The following is a 19,921-nucleotide window of genomic DNA, read 5'->3' on the forward strand; positions in this document are numbered from 1 at the left end:
GGATTTGAACCCGCCACCTTAGGTGTACGTGGCTGGCGCCTTAGCCGGTTGAGCTATAGGCGCCGAGCCACACCTGGCTATTTTTAGAGACGAGGTCTTGTTCTAGCTCAGGCTGGTCTTGAACTCATGAGCTCAGACAATCCACCTGCCTCATCCTCCCAGAGTGCTAGGATTATAGGTGTGAGCCACCTTGCCTAGCCTAATAGGCAAAATTTCTGCTGGTGGACAGGACAAAAATGAGAACTCAATAGGGGTATGAATGCATTCCAGGGTCACAAAGTTGCTTCTCTTGGCTCGATGCCTGTGGCGAAAGCACTAGCCACATACACCTGAGCTGGCAGGTTCAAATCCAGCCTGGGCTGCCGAACAACAAAGATGGCTGCAACCGAAAAAAAAAAAAATAGCCAGGCATTGTGGTGGGTGCCCGGCTTGGGAGGCAGAGGCAGGAGAATCACTTGAGCCCAGGAGTTGGAGGTTGCTGTGAACTACGCTGACAGCTTGAGGCTCTGTCTCAAAACAAACAAACAAACAAAAAAACCCCAGTTGCTTGTCTTGCCTCCTCCTGCCCCTCACCATACCCCACCCTTCCAGATCCTATACCTGTCAACCTTCTTTCTTGCCTCCTGTCTTTAGGCCCTCATAGGGCCATCCCCACCCAGCTTACAGATGCATGCCTTAGAAATGTGTCTTCACATCATAGCACTCCCCTGCTAAACTCTGAAGAAGTGCACTGCCCTTCCCACTCCTTCTGGGCAGCCACTCCAGGTTTGTTTCTACTCCCAGGCTATTGCACTGCTATTTCACCTAGGACATCCCTTTCCCAAGTCATCTGCATGGTCAGCTCCTGCTCTTTGCTTGGGTCTCCAGGCTCAGTGCCACCCAGCCCCAGAATTTCCCGACCCTCTCACCTGCATCTGTCCCCACACCCAAACCACTCTCTGCATCCCCCTGCTTTGCTTTTTTTACACTCTTAAATCTGTGTACCCATTTGTTCACTTGTTTGCTATCTCTCCCACTAGCCCATGAGCCTCATGAGGATGGGGACCATGTCTGTTTGTTCCCTACTGTGTCCCCAGGGCCTATGTAGAGTCTGGCCCAGTCTGTGCCCAAGGAGCATGTGTACTGATGAAGGCTTTACCTCAATTATTGGTCACATGTTTGGCAGGGTCATTTGTACCCACCAAATGGCTCATCCATTTCTCCTTGGCTAGTGTCAGCAGGGTGTGCCCCCTTTACTATCCTAGAACCGCCCTGGGGTAATTGTAATAGCCAGAGGATTTTCGGCATGTAAGGCTGAATCTCTGACTTAGGTGTGGGGCCCAATGACAGGCCTTCCATTGTCCCTCTTGTAGGCAGGTTATCACTCACTTCCCTGGAAGAGAAACCTGAAACATGGCTTTGGGGACAATGACAAGTTTTCTGTGCTTCCTCTTGCCACAGCAGCTTTTGGTCCAGGTCACTACACCATGTGGAGAACAGCCCGCCTTTGGCTCCTCCATGTCTACTACCTATCCATCAGATGACTCAGGTTTACAGGAGAGCCCACAAAAAGGTCACCTCAAGCATGTGGGGAATGACAAGAGGGCTAAGATTGAGACTGAAGGAATGAAGACACCTGGCAAGGCCATGATGACCTGGAGGAAGCATGCTGTCTGGTTCCTTAGCAGCCAAGGGCCCAAGCCATTGCCAGCAACAGAGAAGGTGCCAGGCTGGACACCTGGGCACTACACCTCATAAAAACCCACCTCTCTCACCCACCTTTTTTTTACCCTTTCAGTGTCATTCCCATTCTTTGCCATAGCCATCTTCATCTCCCCAAGGTTCTGGCATCCAGAGTTCTTGTTATTTATCCTTTCCCTGCTTCTTCTTTGTCATCAAACCATCATGCCTCACTCCTTCCTGCTCTTAATTCAACAAGATTTGTTTTTGTTTTTTTTTGAGACGGAGTCTCACTCTATCACCCAGGCTAGAGTGCAGTGGCATGATCATAGCTCAATGTAACCTCAAACTCCTGGGCTCAAGTGATTCTCTCAATCTTCCTGAGTAGCTGGGACTACAGGTACCCACCACAATGCCCAGCTAATTTTTCTATTTTTATTTATTTATTTATTGAGACAGAGTCTCACTTTGTTGCCCTCAGTAGAATGCTGTGGCATCACAGCTGACAGCAACCTCAAACTCTTAGGCTTAAGCATTCTCTTGCCTCAGCCTCCCAAGTAGCTGGGACTACAGGTGCCTGCTGCAATGACTGGCTATTTTTTTAGGTTTCACTCTGGCTTAGGCTGGTCTTGAACTCATGAGCTCAGGCAATCCACCCACCTTGGCCTCCCAGAGAGCTAGGATTACAGGCGTGAGCCACCATGCCCAGACAATTTTTCTATTTTTAGTAGAAAGAGGGTCTTACTCTTGCTCAGGCTGGTTTGAACTCCTGATCTCAAGCAATCCTCCCACCTTGGCCTCCCAGATTGCCAAAATTATAGGCGTGAGCCACTGTGCGCTGCCAGCATATGTTCCTTCTAATCACTACTTATAATTGTCTGAGGGTTAAGAAAACAGGGAAATTAGAACTGTTTCCGAAGAAAGAGTTAAAAGCTATAGTTTAGAGGAGCTTTCCTGTGGGGCCCTTAAGCAAAAGTACAGAAAATTTCAGGTTATAGGAATATCTCAGCAGCTAGTGTTCCAAATGGAGGATTGTTTTCATTTTAATTGCTTTTTTACCCACTTCTGCTTTGCAGTACCCTGAATGAGAAGACAGGGTTCCCCAACCCCATCTAGCCTGGGCCAGAAGCCAGATACCCCCATTCCAGGCTAGATCTTGCCAGCCTACTGGCCACTATCCCTGATTCAATGCCCTGCCCACTGCACAGAATGAGCCTTCCCCAGGCCTCCTTTTGTCAGGAATATGAGCCTCTCAGTCATGCTTTAGTGCCTTTGCACTAACTGTACCTCCTCCCTGGGAGGACTGGCCCTGACTTCTCTGACAATTGGCATCCTCATCTCAAAATATACTGTCCCAAGGAATAGTCCACAGCACCTTCTCCTCTGGTATTCTCCATTTTCAATTCTGACTTGGCATTTCCTGTTTGCATACCTCTCAGGTCTGCTGCTCTTCTGCCACTAACCCCTGCTTGGCAGTGGCCTAGACGGTGACTCTGCAGGCAGTCCAACTGGCCTTTACTCCCTATCTTATTCCCAAGGGGAACAATAGGAATGAGAGGGGAAAGGCTGCTCCCTGTTTCCTCCACTCCTCCATGAGCTCCCCAGCAGGGACTGCTCAGCCCCATAGGGCTCTGGGCCTTGGCCTGGAGAGCCCAGATGTAAAATAGGGGACAAGATCAAAAGGGATAAACTGTGTACAGAACTCAAAAGAGGCCTCACTGAGGGCTCCATAATTAAAAGGTATAATTTTATTGTCATTACAGAAAATTCAGTGTAAGAAAAAAGACTACCAAACTGTTTTCTTTGTTACAATAATTATTTTATAAAGACTTATCAGATATGTATTTCTCTCTTTTGTGTGGAGGCACCTTCCTGGGCAGGAAGCAGAATCAGCAGAGCTGCCACAGTAGCTCTCAAGCCAACACCCCTCCTTATTACTTGGTGCACACACTTACACAGGGCTTGTGCCAGCTCTGTGCAGGTATGGCTTTGCCTAGTAAGGGAGTGAGCCATAGGCTCTGCTGGAGACTGAGGCCCTGGCTTCATTTTTTGGGCCCATTTTGCTACCCTCCCAGAACCGGTCTGAGGGCAGAAGAGAGTAGACACATTCACAGGTGGATGGGTCAGTGCCAGGACATCCAAGACTGCCTTGGGTCCAGCAATGTGTCTCAGGATGAAGCTCTCTGAAGCCAAGGCACAGTTGGAGTCTCTGAACTATCCAGGGCTTGGGGCAGAGAGGTGGGGTTGGCTTACCCCTGAGACCAACCTCAAGGAGAATAAATAAATAAATACTATATTACTGTGCAGTCCCTAGTGTTGCCTACCCCCCACAAGGGGACTGTCACTGTCAACCTCAGTGCCTCTGGCTGCCATCCTCCCAGAAACAGAGGCTGGCCGGAGGGGGCCTGCCTTACCCTGGGTACTGGAAAACTAGGATTGACAGTGTCCACACAGTTCAAGTGCTTCCTCAGGGCAGGGAAGTGAGTGGAGGCCACAAGGAGACAAGGTCCTGCCTGCCTCCTTCTTCTTTGACACATGGCTCACCACAGTGGAGCCACATGGGGCCTGAGGGCACTCACCTCCAAGTTTGTGATACTTCCTCCCCACCCCACCTTGCTCTTGCTGGCTTTTTCTGGTCCAGCTGCCAGATGCATACAGGCACCAAGATCACTGAAGCAGGGACAGTGGGAGCCCAAGTCCAGTTGGGGTTGGTGTTTCTTCCAGAGTGTGGCTGGGTAAGTTGCTAGACCCAGTCAGATAGTCAGAGCTGGAAAGGGTACTGTCGGAGGTAGTCGGCCATGCGCCGGGGCAGTGGTAGGCAGTCCACGTCAGCTACTAGACGGTTGATGACAAGGCGGCAGAGGTGCTGCAGGCTGCGGGCACTGCTTCTGCGCACAAAGGGCTGCACCAGTTTTAGGTGCACAGCAGTAGCCACAGGAGCAGGCAGCGCTAGGTCACCAGGTGTGTCTTCCTTAGACATAGGCAAGGCTGGGGTGGGAGTGGGATCAGGGCTATCACTTCTGGTGTCAGCAGCACAGGAGGCTACATAGTGCTGCACAAGGCTAACCACATCTGGGAAGGCCAGGATGCGAGGCCTAGACAAGCAGTTGGAGTCCAGGCGGAAGCTGGAGTCGGCGTACTCAATGCGCACATTGGTGGGGCCGCGAGTAGTTTTGACTGATAGTGTGAATAGGTAGCTGGGGTGGGTGCTGTCTCGAACTAGGAACGTGCCCTCTGGCATCTTCTGCAGGTGTTGCCGGGCCTCACTGGCTGTAATGGACCCCCAATACCAGCCTAGGCAAATGGAGAGGGGACCAAGGGAGTGGTTACAATAGAAATAAGCTGGGGGCACTAAGCCAGGACAGGGGTCAGAGTGATGCCTTCCCCTTCCCTGGAGAGGGCTGCACCTCTTTTTTTTTTTTTTTGAGACAGAGCCTCAAGCTGTCACCCTGGGTAGAGTACTGTGGTATCACAGTTCATAGCACCCCCCAATTCCTGGGCTCAAGCAATTCTCCTGCCTCCACCTCCGCCTCAGCCTCACAAGAAGCTGGGACTACAGCTGGCCGCCACAATGCCTGGCTATTTTTTGGTTGCAGCTGTCATTGTTGTTTGGCGGGCCCAGGTTAGATTCAAACCCCCCAGCTCAGGTGTATGTGGCTGGCACCTTAGCTGCTTGAGCCACAGGTGCCGAGCCGGCTGTACCTTTTTTATCAGCCTCTCCTGGGTAGCAGCATGCCTCCCAAATCAGACTCAATGGGCTGAGCTAAGCTTCTCCCACCAGACTTCCTAGGACAAGACCTGCTCCTTCCCTCAGACTTACCAGATTCTCGAAGGTAAGAGAAGGTCTTGGCTATGCATAGCAGATCCTCCTCAGGGTCCAGTACTTTGGGCTCACTCTCTGACTGGGCTGAGGTCTCCTCTGCTACTTCCTCCAGAAAGGCCCCAGCAGGCAAAGGCTTCATGATTGACTCAGGGAGTTCCAAGGACTGGGACAGGAGCCGCTGCCCAATCTGTTCCACAGCCAGCAAAGGACAAGGTCTAAAGGAGGTGGATGGGCAGTGAGTGGAGGCTCCATCCTTCCCTCATTTCCAGATATCCATTATGCCCCAGACTAACTGCATGACCTAAGGCTGGCCCATCTCACTAATGAGCCTCAATTTCTCCTCTACTCAGCCATAGATTCAATTATCCATATCCCCTACTTGTCATCACAAAAGCCCCCTTGAGCCTCAGCACTCATAGCTTAGTGGTTAGGGTGCCAGCCACATATACCTGGGCTGGTGGGTTCAAACCCAGCCTGGGTCTGCTAAACAACAATGACAACTATAAGAAAAAATACTCAGGCGTTGTGGTAGGTGCTTGTAGTACCAGCTACTTGGGAGGCTGAGGCAAGAGAATCACTTAAGCCCAAGAGTTTGAGGTTGCTATAAGCTGTGATGCCATGGCACTCTATGGGGGCGATATAATATGACTATCTCAATAAAAAACAAAACAAACAAAACAAAAGCCCCCTTAAGTGTTTCCCCAATGTGCAGATCCTCTTTTTAAAGATTCTTTTTCACTCTCCTGCATTTATTAAATTAATTTTTTTAAAGTTTTTTTTGAGACAGGGTCTTACTCTGTCACCTAGGCTAGAATGCAATGGCATCATCATAGCTTACTGCAGCCTCAAACTTCAGGGCTCAAGTGACCCTCCTGCTCTCAGCCTCCTGAGTAGCCAGGTTAACAGGTGCCCACCCTGACACCTGGCTAATTTATTTTTTATTTTTGTATAGAGACAGGGTATCACTCTTGCTCAGTCTGCTCTCAAACTCATGAGAAATCCTCCAACCTCCGTCTCCTAGAGTGCTAGGATTACAGGCAAGAACCACCATGCCTGACCATATTAAACAGTGATTAATCCCTCTATTTTGTATCAATCCAAGACACAGATCATCCCCTGTAGGCATTTCTAGTGTCCTTACCACACTAATAGAATCCAGTACAAAGTAGTCTCACATTTGTGCCACCTAGGCTGAGGTAAGCCGATTTAACAGCAGTAGTCCCAGCTGAGCCAATAGGATAGGGGTCTGCATAGGGTCCTCTAGAGAGGCCCCAAGATTACAGAGGGATTCCCCAAGGTACATTCTACCTCTCCATGGGTCTGCATAGGGTCTGCTAGAGAGGCCCCAAGATTACAGAAGGATTCCCCAAGGTTACATTCTACCTCTCTATGGATAGGAGTAGCACTTAGGGGCTGAAATAATCCCTTACCTCGTGCTGGCATCTACTTCTCACAGCTGATGTTTTGAGGTAGATAGTGGTGTCTTAAAGCACTGGCAAGTGTCATTTTCCCTAGATGTGAACTCCCACCAAAGGGCAGGGTACTTAACCCACATTCCAAACCCCACCCTAGTAAGCCATCCCTACTGGGCTCTATGACCTATGCTTCTCAGTGGGCTTCAGTTTCCCCTCTCCCCAATAAAGGTTCCCATCAGCCACATACTGAGAGGTTTGGCAACACCACATCCTCAGATGGCTGTGGTTGGGGGAAGCAAGCCAGCCAAAATCTTAATAGCTTCCTCCTAAGAGAAGTCTGGTCAGCCTGGTGATCCCAGGGCTTCCCTAGGAGTAGGGCAAGGACTGGCTCTGCTTCCCAAGAAAGAGACTATTGGTCTCTTTATAAAATATATCCTTTGGCCTCAGTTCTGGTGATAGCCCTCGGCTGGGCCTCAGAACACTGAGATAATGAAAGCATGGGCCTTGCCCTCAAGGACTGGCTGAGGAAGGTAGCACTAAGAACAATTATAACCCAAAGTTGTAAAAGTGCAGGGTGTCATGGGGGAGTCAGGGTGTGCTTGCTCCTGAGTTTAGACTGCCAGGCTCAAGGAAGGAGCTAGGGAAAGGCCCTCCATGTAGAAATGACAGCATGGGCAAACTGTCAGGTATTGCCTATGAGGCAGGAAGAGGTGGGCAGGAGCTGGTGGCAGGCAAATGAGCCAGACCTGATAGTGTAGGCTACTGGTGATGCTTAGAAGGTTCTAATAAATCATGACTCTATAACCACTCATTGGAAGAAGGGCCCACACACAACCCTGGCATACTTTAGTTTGCCAACTACTTTCTTATACCTACCCTAGCTGTCCTGTGGGAACCCGAAATCCTACTCAGGGAATGGGAGACCCAAATTTTGAGATGACTGCCCTGCTGGGGCATGGAAAATGGCTAGCCAGTCAGATTGGAACCTCTAAGGGTAGCCATGTCCATCTAAACAGCTAAGGAACCCATGGCCTCAAGGCTACATGTGGCCCTCCAAATCCCCAAGTTTGGCCCCTCAACTGAATCCAAATGTCATAAAACAAATCCCTTTATTAAAAGGATTTAGTCTGTAAGATTTGGATTCAGTGAAAAGGATGTACTCAAGGATCCGGAAGGCCACATGTGACCTCAAGGCTGTAGCTTCCCCACCCCTAGCTCTGACAAGTCCCACGGGTGGGTGTGGGCCCCTTGGGACTGATGTGATAGCTGGGTGTGTGAATGGCAGTGTTGATTTCCACAGCTTCTGGTGAATGACTGTGTATCTGGACAGGGGTGTGTCCATGGCTGTGTCATTGTCCTGGTGGGGGTGGTGGCTAGTGTATTCCAGGTACATGTGTGTGCCTGCTGTGGAGCCCAGACAGAAAGTCCTACCTTGGGATACATGCCAGTGGGGTGAACTCCCCCTAGGTGTACCCCCTCAGAAAAGCTCCCAGTTCAAACCTATATTTGGGAATCTCTGCCCTCCATCTAGGAGGGCACCACCTATTTTGTGACTGTGTGTGGGTGAAAACTGTTAAAAAACCTTGCCCCTGACACCCTACTTAGGCTCTGAAGTTACAAAGGGGCCCTCAGCTAGAGTAAAGTGAAAGGGGTAGGCATGGTAGGGGCAAGTGTTCAGGAGTCCCAACATTCAGAAAGGAAGAAGGAACCAGGGAGAAGTAATCTTCCCAGCACCTCCATGTCCTCCTCCTTGGACCAAGAACTGCTCAGAGTAAAGGGCACGTCAGCTTGGCCACAGCTTCTACCCTTCTTCACTTGGCACTATGACAGTGCTGGTAACAGCAGCTACTGGGCAACTCAGCCCTCCCTAGATATGGAACACCCATTTATACCTCCATCCTCTCTCCTTGGAGCTTCCTGAGCTCTTGTCAGATCAGTGTGGAAGACATGAGACCCTTTGGTTGAAGGGGATACTGAGGCTCAGTGTAGAGTGGATGTGCCCAGAATGCTCAGCAAGAGCCAAAATGCTATCTTTTCAGCATTCCCCATCTACTGGCCCCCACCCCAAGTCTTTGGGAAATTTGGAGATGGAAGGCAGGAGCCACTGTTCTCACATTGTGATCCCAGATAAGGCTGAGAGGAGAGGGTGAGTTAATTGTGGGGCTACCCCAGGCAGGACCAGGCCGAACCCAGAATTTCCAAAAGAGCTAGTTATCAGATATCAGCCTAGAGAGAGGCAAGAATCTCAGGCTGGCTCCCAAGAAGAGCCCAGTTAGTAGTTAAAGCAGATGAGTGGACACCAGGATGGAGAGGGGTAGGGGCTCGTCCAAGGTCACCAGCACGCTGGGGTACAGCGCTCTGGTCTCAGAAGGAGGTCTGGGCTGATGAGCCACGTCTTGGAGGACGCCCTGCTCCAGTGAGAAACCAGTTGAGTCCATCCTATGCTCCTGTGTTCTTCCCTTGGCAGGCCAGCCCCTAGTTTCTCTACCCACAGTGTGAGTTGAGGTGAGTGTGTGGGTGGGGGAAGGGTGGGGTAACAACCCATACAGCGCTACACTCCCAAAGTCCCCGTGTGCTCGGTCGCATCCAGCAGGTGAAGCCCTCCCAATGCTCCGCAGCTAGCCCGAGGCTGGTGCTTTCCTGTGAGCCCTGAGCAGAGGTTGGGCGGGGACGGTGAGAGGCGCTTACCCCTGAACGCAGAGGACCATATCCCCGCGGCGGCGGCGGCGGCGGCTGCTCCGGAGTAGGGACTCGGCTAAACGGCGGCTGCAAGAGTCAGGGGCGCCCAGAGCTAGCGCAGGGAAAGCTCCTGCGGCGCACCGGCGGGCAGGGACTGAGAGGCTGCGGCGCAGACCGCAAGGGAGGGCGAGGGGGGCGGGTCAGGCGAGCAGGGCGGAGCGAGCTGTCGCCTAATCCTTTGTCCGCCGAGTCTCAGTCCTTCCCGGAAGCGGCGTCTTCCTAGAACCGCAGGCCGTGCAGTGGACTCCGGGAGGGGTGAGCGGGCGCCGACAACCTTGTCTGGGGCCTAGGACCGTGAAAGGAAACTGCTTTGACAGATTTCCAAGAACTTTCCAGGAAAACCGGGCGGACCTCGCGAACGGACCAATTGCAGCGCAGAAGGCGGAGCCGAGTGGCCTGGACGGGCCAATTGCAGCGTGTGGACCTAAGGCTGACATGACCGAGAGGGTAGGGACTGAGAGACCAATAGGGAAAGACCGGTTGGGGGAGTTTAAGGAGGAGTCAGGCTCCTGCAACCCGAGCTCAGATTGCTTCCTGGCAGTCATCTTTGGGGAAGGGCTCTCTTATCTCACTGTCGAACTTGTGGCAGCGCGGGGGTGGGGTCACAGGCCTGTCCTTCCTGCTAGCCCCCACTTCAAGGCGGTCTGCCAGGGTGTGAAGCGCCCCCTGTTGGGCGGTGCCTGGACTTGGGGACTGCGTGGCCGGTGGTGGGGTGGCTTGAAAAAAGAACACAGGGGGAACGGCAGGGTAAAGAGGACAGCCCCAGGAATGAGCAGGCCTGCTGAGGTAAAGCCTGCGGCCACTACAGCCAAGAGAATCTAGGCAAGAACATGTTCTTTGAAAGAGTTGGGGGAGAAGGGACATCCAAACCCTTTTGCATCAGGCGAGACCATCCAGTCTCGGGCGATACTTAACTCTCGCTGGCTCCAGCCAACCAGGAAGAAGTGACTACAGATTGGAGAAGGCTGGCAGAGACAGCCCCCCAAAGTGCGGAGAGAGATACATGAAGCTCTAAACACTCAGAGATAATGTGGAGGCAGGGTAATAGAGGTGGGGTGTGTGTGTGCGGTGCATGGAGCAGTGACATCTCCTCCCATCTTTAGGGAGTACTTGCTAGATTTGATTCTCAATAACTAGTGTTGCCCCCATTATGTAGAACAGAAGACAGAGCCCCAGGGAACCAAATGTCTTGTTAGGAAATAGCAGGGCTGAAACTTGATTCCTGTTCTGAGTGGGAGCCCACGCTCCTAACCCGACCCCCTCCACCAATTTTTCAGGTCATTGGAGTCACCAGGGAGCATCTGAAGGGACTATAGGGTTTGGGAAAACCTTCAAATCCTTGGGCCAGAAAAACGGGGTTGGGAGAAGGGAGTGGAGGTGAGTGGGATTTGGAGAGGCAGCAGGGTCCACTTCCTACCTCCCAGTGCTCAGTGTGTCCCCCCAGGTACCCCGGGAAAGAAGATAATCTTTGAGATCCAGGGCAGCGGTGACAGACCCCTGGCAGTATTTAAGAGCCTGAATGATAGTGTCCAGGCTTCCCCCTGGGTAGACAGGGCTCAGTTTGCCCTGTTCAGGATGGCAGAGGACAAAGGAGATCTGAAAGCAAGACCCTGTGAGGGGAAAAATGGTCAAGATGAGAAATAACTTCAGGGAACTTACTTCTCTGTAAGTTTCCTGAAGGGAACCCAGGCTTCAGCCAGAAGCCATTTTCTCGGAACGGGGGTGGGATGGGATGTATATCTTGTAACTTACTTTGAGTACCAGGGTACCTTGGATCTCTGTGTGGGGTTCTACCATGTTTCCCCCCAAATAAGACACTGTCTTATATTTATTTTTTCTCAAGAAGACACACTAGGGTTTATTTTCAGGGAATGTCTTATTTTTATTAAGTATAATACAACAATCTACATTTATTTAAATACAGTTAAGTCATCTTCTTCTGGAACCTGACAGGGGGAGCCTGTTGGTGGGGCTGGCACTAGTGATGTGTGAACTCCTTTCCCAAGCTGTTTCTACATGCGCAGTAGGATGCCTGCGACTGCGGTTACCACATGCGCACCGGAGCAAGTGCAAACGGCTGGGAGAAAGGAGCTGTGGCAGATCAAAGGTATTCCAGTCTTTCTTACTGCTCTGCGCCTAAATGCACGGCGTGGCTATGCAGATACGCTGCATAGCCATGCCCACCACAAGATCTTATTATTGGTGTAGGGCTTATATATATATAACAAATGCATAGAAATCCTGCTAGGGCTTATTTTTTGGGTAAGTCTTATTTTCGGGGAAACACGGTATCTAACTAGTAGAAACTATCCACTGTTCTAATTATACTGGAATTTTGTCTTCAGTAGGTCCTGGTCTTGGTGATACGAAGAATGAATCCATGGACCACAGATCAGTGGTAATGTTACTGGGATTTGGCCTTCAGTAGGTTCTTGGTCTTGGTGATTTGAAAAATGAATCCATGGACCACAGATCAGTGGTTAAGACAGGATTTATTTACAAAAAAGAATACAAAAACATCAAAGTTCTTGGCAGAGAAAAAACCCATTGGGGAGAAAAGCTCTCTTCTTCCCCTCTGTCTGTCCTTCTGAGATCTTTGTCCAGGAGTATATATAGTTGCATAGAGTCATTTAGCTGGAACTCAGTTGTTACATTTAGCAGACATGAGTACTCTAAAGTTACATTTAGCTGGAACTCAGTTAATGAATGGCTACAATCCCTTTCATTCCCAGGCCTAGCAAATGGGGGGTTCCCTGTTCAGCCCCAAGTACAAGGGGTGGGAGACCTAAGGTGCTGGTGTCTCTCCAGCAGTTGTCTGACCCCTCCAGCTACTGGAGCCTCCTATGGCCCCTCCCCTCCTCCAGCCCTCTAGTTCCTCTGCTAGCTGCTACCGTACCAACACCGCCAGGGCTGAGGTGGCAGGTCCTCCCCTCAGCTCTACAGAGCTGGCTGGGGAGCCACCTGTCCTGTGTCACTAGTACTAACAAGAGAAAAGGGCATTGCAGCTGCCATGCAACTTAGCCATGGTTTTGAAACTGGGTCTAAATCCCAACCTTTCCAAGCCAAGCTCATACTCCTTCCCTCTTACCATGACTATTCTATTGAACAGTTACTATGCGCAAGACACTGTCAGCAATTTCCAGCCTCATTTAGTTGTCATAACTACCATATATTATCCCCTCTTTACAGAGGAAACTGAGGCACACTGTTACCTTGGGTCTCACAGCTGGCAAGTAGTAGATTGGAGCCAAGTCCCTACACCCTTCTACTTACTTCTTCTCTAGTGTTGGTGATCTGCCAACTCAGGATCCAGCTTTAAGGTCCTCAGTGAAGTTTCCCTGTCCTTAGACCAGTCAGTCAGAGTATGATGGGTGTTCTTTGAAATCACTCCCTACAGTGGTCAATGATTAGACAGTATGTGTAAACCAAAGCTCTCAAGGGTTTTAGCTCTCCAACTATTTTTTTGTGAATGTAACAACACTGTGGACCTGGCCCATATGCTGAAAACAGTGATGTGTCCCTGTTCTGCGCCAGGTGCCTACCTGACTTAGGCTTGTGGGTGTCTCTGGCCATCTCCTCATTATTTAATTCTGCCCTGGCTGCTCCTCACAAGCCTAGGTCTGACTGTTGGGCCCACACTGCCACCCAGTGGTGCTCCCTCTCATGACCTTACTAGCTGAATTGCAACCAGTGTCCCTTCCAGGATAATTCCTCCTCTGCATCCCAGGGATTGGCCTTGCTGCAGGATTCCCTTACCCTCCTAGAACAACCACAAGTGGGTCACAAGAATACACAGACATGAGCAGAAAGTCTCATTTGGTCTCCTGCCCCCAAAGGACATTCCACATGCTTGTTAGTGGGGGATGGGATTTGGCCCCCTTTACTCAGGCAGGTATTTACCTACTGGACCTCTTGGTCACTGTAAGCTATTCAAAAAGCCTTAGTCTCTGTGCCCTTTGACACATAGCTATTATGGAATCTGGGTGGCAAAGTCTGCTATCATGAAACTACCCCTGCCAAGGCTCAGCCATCTCACATATTGAATCCTCTTATCATTGTGAAAAGAGATATGGCAGGTGGTTGCTGGAAAATGAGCATTGAAGAGAAACCACATGTTCTGACTGTGCTGGGGTTAAATGAGCAGTTGCAAAGTGTTTGCCTCTAATGGACCCATATGGGAAATGTGTGTGCCTGTAGACACATGGGCATTGCTTATAGGAACTGAGAGGGGAGAGGCAGCACCATTACTTTTACATTTCCATATGATTTGAATTAATTACAATGAGCAAGTTTTACTTATACGATTAAAAATTTTAATAAAAGATACCAGCTTAAAATACAATTATAAAATTTTTAGAATAATTCTAATTCTATTTTTAAGAAAGAAGACATCTTCACAGAGCATGCACTGAGATGACCTTGGGCTATGACAAGATCCAGCCTCCACTCTCATCTGCCTAACATTCTGCTTATCTAGAATGAGACCTTGCTCAGCCTTAAGTTCACTGGGTCCAAACCAGTTGCCTTCAGAGGTCAGAGCCTTCTTCATACTTCCAGCAATGGAAGCTTCCAGATTGCAGGGCTTTCTCTAGGGCTCTGAAGTGGGACTCAAGGATACTGATGCTGGATCCAGCTGGGCATAAATGTGTATGAATATGTACGTGCACTTGTGCATATGTATCTGTGTGCACGCATGTGTATGTCTATGCATATACAAACCCACATGTAAGCTCTGTGTGTGCACATATGTAAATGTATGAGTGCATATTTGCATATGTGGGTGTGTGTGAGGAGGCAGGGAGGGCTAGGAGAGGAGGCTATGGTTTGTGGATATGAATCCAATGCTGAGGGGATGCTTTGAGGTCGGAATGGGGGCTTTGTTGTGATAGCTGCTGACCTCAGGCAGGTTGCTTAACATCTCTGGGCTTGTCCGTCCTGTGTGAATGTAGTGTGGGCCCAAAGGGATGGGTTTACCCTTCTTCCTCTCCTCTAGTTTTCCTGAGGTCATCTGGCACCCAAAAAGATGACCAACATCTGGATTGCAAAAGACAAGATTGCATACAATTTTCAATGTGGTCAGCTGAGGCTATCTTCCGGGACCCCCTGTTTCACTGAACACTGCTAACTTGAAGGTTACCTAGAAGAGACAGGGCCTGTAAAGGAATATAAAAATCTCAGAACCACACCCTCATAACTCTTTATGCAAAAAGAAACGTCAAACCAGGAGGCCAAGTTAGGCAATACCTACTTCTAAATGAATAGCTATCACTAACAGTATGCATGAGTCAGATCTCATGGAAAGGCAAAAGGCCACACATCTACAAGGATTGCCCCCACAGATCACTCAGTGATACTGGAATTTCTTCTTCAGTAGGTCCTCAGTCTCTGTGATTTAAAGAATGAATCCATGTACCACAGATGAGTGGTAAGACAAGATTTATTTTACAGAAAAGAAAACAGGGAAAAATCCAAGTGGGAAGAAAGTTCCCTTGCTCTGCCTGGGTTCTTTGTCCAGGGGTATATATAGTCACATGGGTCCTCTGTAGTTACATTTGGCCAGGACTTGGTAACAAATGAATGGATACAATCCCTTTTGTTCCCCAGGGCTAGGAAACTTACATAAAATTGACCAGGCCTAGGTCAGCTGCTAGTGCAAGGGGAGGGAGACACTAAGGCTGTGGTGTCTTCCCCAGCAGTTGTCTGGCCCTACTAGCTACTGAAGCCTCCTGCTGGGGTCCCCCGCTGCCTACCCTCCAACCCACTGGTTCCTTTGCTGGCTGCTGCCACATCAACACCACCAAGGCAGAGATGGCAGGTCCTCCCTTCAGCTCAGGAGTTGGCTGGGGCTACCCACCCTGTATCAATAGGATACTACTTGCTCGCCTCCCATAGGCAAGGACATGCAAATTGTAACTAACTTTGGGTCTGCAGGCTAAGTTTAGCTCCTAAAAACTAGTCTGTTCAATTACACACTAATAGTGTTGATTACAAGTTTATTTTCCTAAGTGCAGAGAAGAGACATGACAATAACAAACATTCTTCTACCTACCCAGGGACATATATACATAAATAGGGCTTCCTTTCCCCTCCTTTTCTCTTCTAGGAGTCACCTTATCTTATGTAAAATATAGACTTCCTGGGCCTCACAAGAATGTAACCATTTTTCTCAATGCCCACCCTCTTCTTCTCTCTTTTTAAAAAATTCTGTATGTTCCATCCCATTTAAAAACTGAGTTCCCAAATCTTGCTTTGGAAGAACAATCACAGATTTGCCTGTGGTTTGTGTTTTTTCCAGGTGTGTCCTCAAACTTTGGCTTAATAAGTCTGTATTTATTGACTAAATCACTTATTTTGGGTTGTCAGGACAGAGCTCCAAATCCCTGTTCTTACTCAACATTTGCACACATGATGTCCCCACCAATAATTGTAGCACTCCGTCACTCGTTCAGTTATCCCTTCACTAACAGAACAATTATCAGGTAAAGGGATGGGTGGTGGGGAGCCAGTTGAATGGAGATTAGGGCACAAGTTCCTGGGGAGCCTGGAGAGAGACAGAGAGAAAGAAAGGGAGGAAGGGAGGGAGAGAGACGGAGGAGTTGAGGGAAGGTCGCTGGTGGGGCACCAACTCAGAAGCCAAAAGTAGGACAGTTCTGAAACGCCTTTGGGTGGGACTAAAGTCATGGCTCCTGTATTCCTAAAGATGGCCTGTAGATGGCAGCAGAGGCCCATGCAGAGACCCAGCCCGCAGCCGAACCTTCCAAGTCCCAAGTCACCTCTCTCTGGTTCCTCAGCTTCCGTGAATTGGAGGGAGGACGCTACTCACATGCTAGAGTAGTGTAGTTTTGTCCCAGGAGAGAACCATAACCACGCTCTCTGTGGCCCTAGATAAGTTGTTTCCTCAAGTGTTTCCTCTCTGGGGGCTTAGTTTCCTCATCTGTGAAATGAGAGTTAACAGAGGGAAACGGGAAACTAGTTCAATATATGTAAGGTAGTCTAAGGTGAGGTCAGAATGAAGCGAAGATTTAACTATGGAAGGGGAAACTACAAAGCTAATAGAGAATATCTATTATTAAGGAAGGTTGCAAAGACTATAAAAATATGACATCAAACAATAAGACGAAAAGTTGGCAGATTTGGCCGAACGGAAACTCAAGATTTCTGGCCCAAGGGCCCTGTATACCAACGGGAATAAAAAAGCCAAGGATATGACCCGGAGATGCACAAAAGAAAAGAGTCGCCAGTGGCAGAGAGGAACCGAGAGGCACCAGAAGTCTTGAATCAAACAACGATGTTACTTCCCTCAGCACATTGGCAAGAATTAAAAAGCTGGGTACGATAGCGGTTGGTCACCACTAGGGAGGTCAGAAGCCTTAGCAAGCCATTCTAGCAGCGTGCAGAGAAAGCAATCTACACAGGGAGCCATGACTCTTATTTTGTCCCGGCCCCGGGGCCGGGACCAGGGACGCCTTTTCAGCCCAGCTGAGGCCCGACTGGCCCTTTAAGGCTGACCTAGCTGGGCCCCAAGTAGGGAGGACGCGCGGGGCGGGGCAGGGTGTGGGCGGGGGAGGGCGCCGACTGCACTACGGTTCGGCTAGGGCATTCCGCGGCTTCTAGGTTCCCGGGTCCGCCTCTCCTGCCTCTCGCTTGTACCTCCGCCAGGTGCACTGGGGCCAGGTAGGCCCTAGCAAGGTAAGCCTTCTTTGGGCCCCCCTCTGTGGCTTGTTTTAGGGACCTCGCTGCCGCTAGGTGCTTTGCCACTTCCCTCTCCACTTATGCCCGGGCAGGACTTGGTTATGCCTGGCTGCGGAAGCTCCGCCCCTTGCCGCACATATGTACTCTGGCGGTTCGCCCCACTTTCCCAACTTGTCCAGGGCTAGGCCTAGAGCCCAGCCCGGGTCAGGGGCTCCAAAGCGGAGGTGTGTTGGAAAGGTCTGGGCGGGACTCACTTTTCCCCTTTCCCCCAGGTGCCTCTGAGCGCGCCAGGCTGGGGCCACTTGTGAGTGCCCCGCTGGGGCCGTGGACATGGAAACTGCAGAGGAGCAGGGGGGTCCCGTACCCCCTTTAGTTGCACACGGCGGGCCAGGCTCGAGCAGTGCTCCAGCTCTAGGGGGACAGCGGGATCCCAAGAAGTACGCGGTGACAGATGACTACCAGTTATCCAAGCAGGTTCTGGGCCTGGGTGTGAACGGCAAGGTGCTGGAGTGCTTTCATCGGCGCACTGGGCAGAAGTGTGCCCTGAAGGTCAGTGATCCCCTCACTGAGGCCTGGGTGACCTGGAAGTTCCAATAGCAGAAGCCCGTGAGTGCAGTTGCCTGTGTCCAGGGTCTCTTCTGAGCTTCCTATACTCAGCGTCATGCTTGGTTTTTATATTCTCTTCTAAGGTTAGGTTTATGATCTTCCCTCTTTTATAGTTTACAGGAGAAACTGAGGTTTAGCCTAACTAGGCTCAGGGTGTCCCAGAAAGCAAGGAGTAGAGTAAATATGGGTACCCAGAGGCCTGTAAAGAGTGGTTCCTGGCTCTGGAGTTCTGGCCGCACTTAACGTGTTCAGGCCCAATGGGTGGTCTTGCTCAGTTCCGTTATCTCTTCCAGGAGAAGCTCCTGGGACTGGGTTGGATCCGAGTTTCCCTCTGCCTGAAGCTCAGCCCCCACTAAAGGCTTAGAGTGAATCTACTTCCACTTTAGGGTCCCTGGTGCCTGGGCTAGAGCAGCATGAGCTTCCCATGACTGGCTGGTGGGCAAGGCTAATGCCCATTGCACTTGAGGGCAGGAGGCTGCTGATGGGGTATTGATGAGTCACTGTTGAAAGGGTCAGGCCCTGCTCCAACCCTGACCACTGTAGTTCCTAGGGAGAAGTATAGGATCTTAGGAGACCTGGCCCACTGATACAGGTGGAATGGTATGGGATGGGAGGGGTTCTGGTTTAAGGCATGGTTCTGGGCTCAGGGCTCTGCTCCATATCAGAATCCCCTGAATTTGTCATCACTGGAAACTTTATGCATTTGTAGCTTGTGTTAGTAGCCACCCGAATGGGTAGAACATGGCAGAGAGAGTGACTCCTGGAGGTTAGAAGTATAGCAAAACCTCATCCCACTTTACAAAAATTGCAATTATGCGTTGAGTGTATAGTCCTGCAGATATAGCTCTAATTTCTGCTCTATATTTGCCAGGTCTATGAACTTGGGCACTATCCTGGACTCAGAAACTAGGTTTCTGCCTCTGTTCATGGGGAAAGATAAGGGATTTGTGAGTTTGAATAAAATTAGCATGTAGAGAGCTTGATAGAGGACCTGTAAAGGCTATAGGCCTTACTGAGGGCACAGAATCTTCAAGCACTGAGCATAGACCTGGTCCAGATCTCTGTGTCTTTTCCAGAAGCACTAGGACCAATTGAGGAGATTGTCCTTCAGGATTGTGAATTTTGGGTCTTGGGTGGAGGGGATCGTGAGGTAGGGTCTGGGGTGGAGAATCAGGGTTGGGCTGGGCCCACTAACCCAGTGGAATGGGGTGGAGCCCTAGGCATGGGGTTCTCTGAGTCTTTATTTTCTTTTTTCTTTTCTTTTCTTTTTTTTTTTTTTTGAGACAGAGCCTCAAGCTGTCACCCTGGGTAGAGTGCTGTGGCATCATAGCTTACAGCAACCTCCAACTCCTGGGCTCAATCCGGTCTCCTGTCTCAGCCTCCCAAGTAGCTGGGACCACAGGCGCCCACCACAACGCCAGGCAATTTTTTGGTTGCAGCCATCATTGTTGTTTGGTGGGCCGGGCTGGATTCAAACCCACCACCTTAGGTGTATGTGGCTGGCGCCTTAGCCACTTGAGCCACAGGCGCTGAGCCGGGTTCTCTCAGTCTTCAGAGAAAAGATGGCTTTTCTGAGGGCAGATGAGGGTAAGGGGATGCGTGACAGTTTTTATAATCTCCCTCAGCACCATTTACCCTTCCACTTGTGCTAGAGTTAAGGGCAGTTCGGGTGGGTGAAGGGCTAATTGAGGCCAGAGAACCACTTCTCAATACCATCACTTTGGTTCTGTGAGCCAAGACTGAGCTCTGGCTTGCCCTTGTGGTGTCTAGATACTGAAATGGAGTAGGAGGCCAGAGTTTGTAGGCTCAGACAACATTAGCTTTAAGCAGGCCTGGGGCTAGACCCTCTTCTGACAGGTGCTATGTCTCATGAATAACTTGGGGAAACTTCTGACTGCAAGAATTTTCACAGCACCTCCTTTTGAACCTAGGGCTTCCAAGTTATCCCTGTTCTGGACTGGGAACTTGGGCAGGCCTAGAGTGGGTT

The 19,921-nt window shown here is 50.2% G+C and overlaps 2 protein-coding genes across 4 annotated transcripts in view; one reads left to right on the top strand and one right to left on the bottom strand.

Annotated features, from left to right (window-relative positions):
• Positions 1-3,280: 3,280 nt before the first annotated feature.
• CISH (cytokine inducible SH2 containing protein) lies at positions 3,281-9,905 on the bottom strand. Of its 2 annotated transcripts, XM_003800628.3 has the most exons (4): positions 8,226-8,290; positions 5,957-5,962; positions 5,480-5,697; positions 3,281-4,953 (listed from the first exon to the last, which is right to left on the bottom strand). In XM_003800628.3, exons 1-4 carry the CDS (start codon positions 8,288-8,290, stop codon positions 4,421-4,423), a joined length of 822 nt encoding a protein of 273 aa, XP_003800676.1. In that variant the 3' UTR covers positions 3,281-4,420. The 2 variants fall into 2 exon arrangements, with proteins under 2 accessions (XP_003800676.1, XP_003800675.1); XM_003800627.3 differs by lacking the exons at positions 5,957-5,962; positions 8,226-8,290 and adding an exon at positions 9,586-9,905.
• Positions 9,906-17,218: 7,313 nt separating this feature from the next.
• The window catches only part of MAPKAPK3 (mitogen-activated protein kinase-activated protein kinase 3), a 32,967-nt gene continuing 30,264 nt past the window's right edge, over positions 17,219-19,921 (top strand). The window contains exons 1-2 of one of the 2 annotated variants that reach the window (XM_003800629.3): positions 17,219-17,325; positions 17,601-17,877. In XM_003800629.3, coding sequence (XP_003800677.1) covers positions 17,659-17,877 — 219 coding nt within the window. In that variant the 5' untranslated portion in view covers positions 17,219-17,325; positions 17,601-17,658. Of the gene's footprint in view, positions 17,326-17,518; positions 17,878-19,921 lie in introns of those variants that run through there. The other variant, XM_023519552.1, reaches the window with a different exon arrangement.

This window comes from Otolemur garnettii, unplaced genomic scaffold (assembly GCF_000181295.1).
Source record: "Otolemur garnettii isolate 467f Iridium unplaced genomic scaffold, OtoGar3 scaffold00179, whole genome shotgun sequence".
Lineage (NCBI taxonomy): Eukaryota > Metazoa > Chordata > Mammalia > Primates > Galagidae > Otolemur > Otolemur garnettii.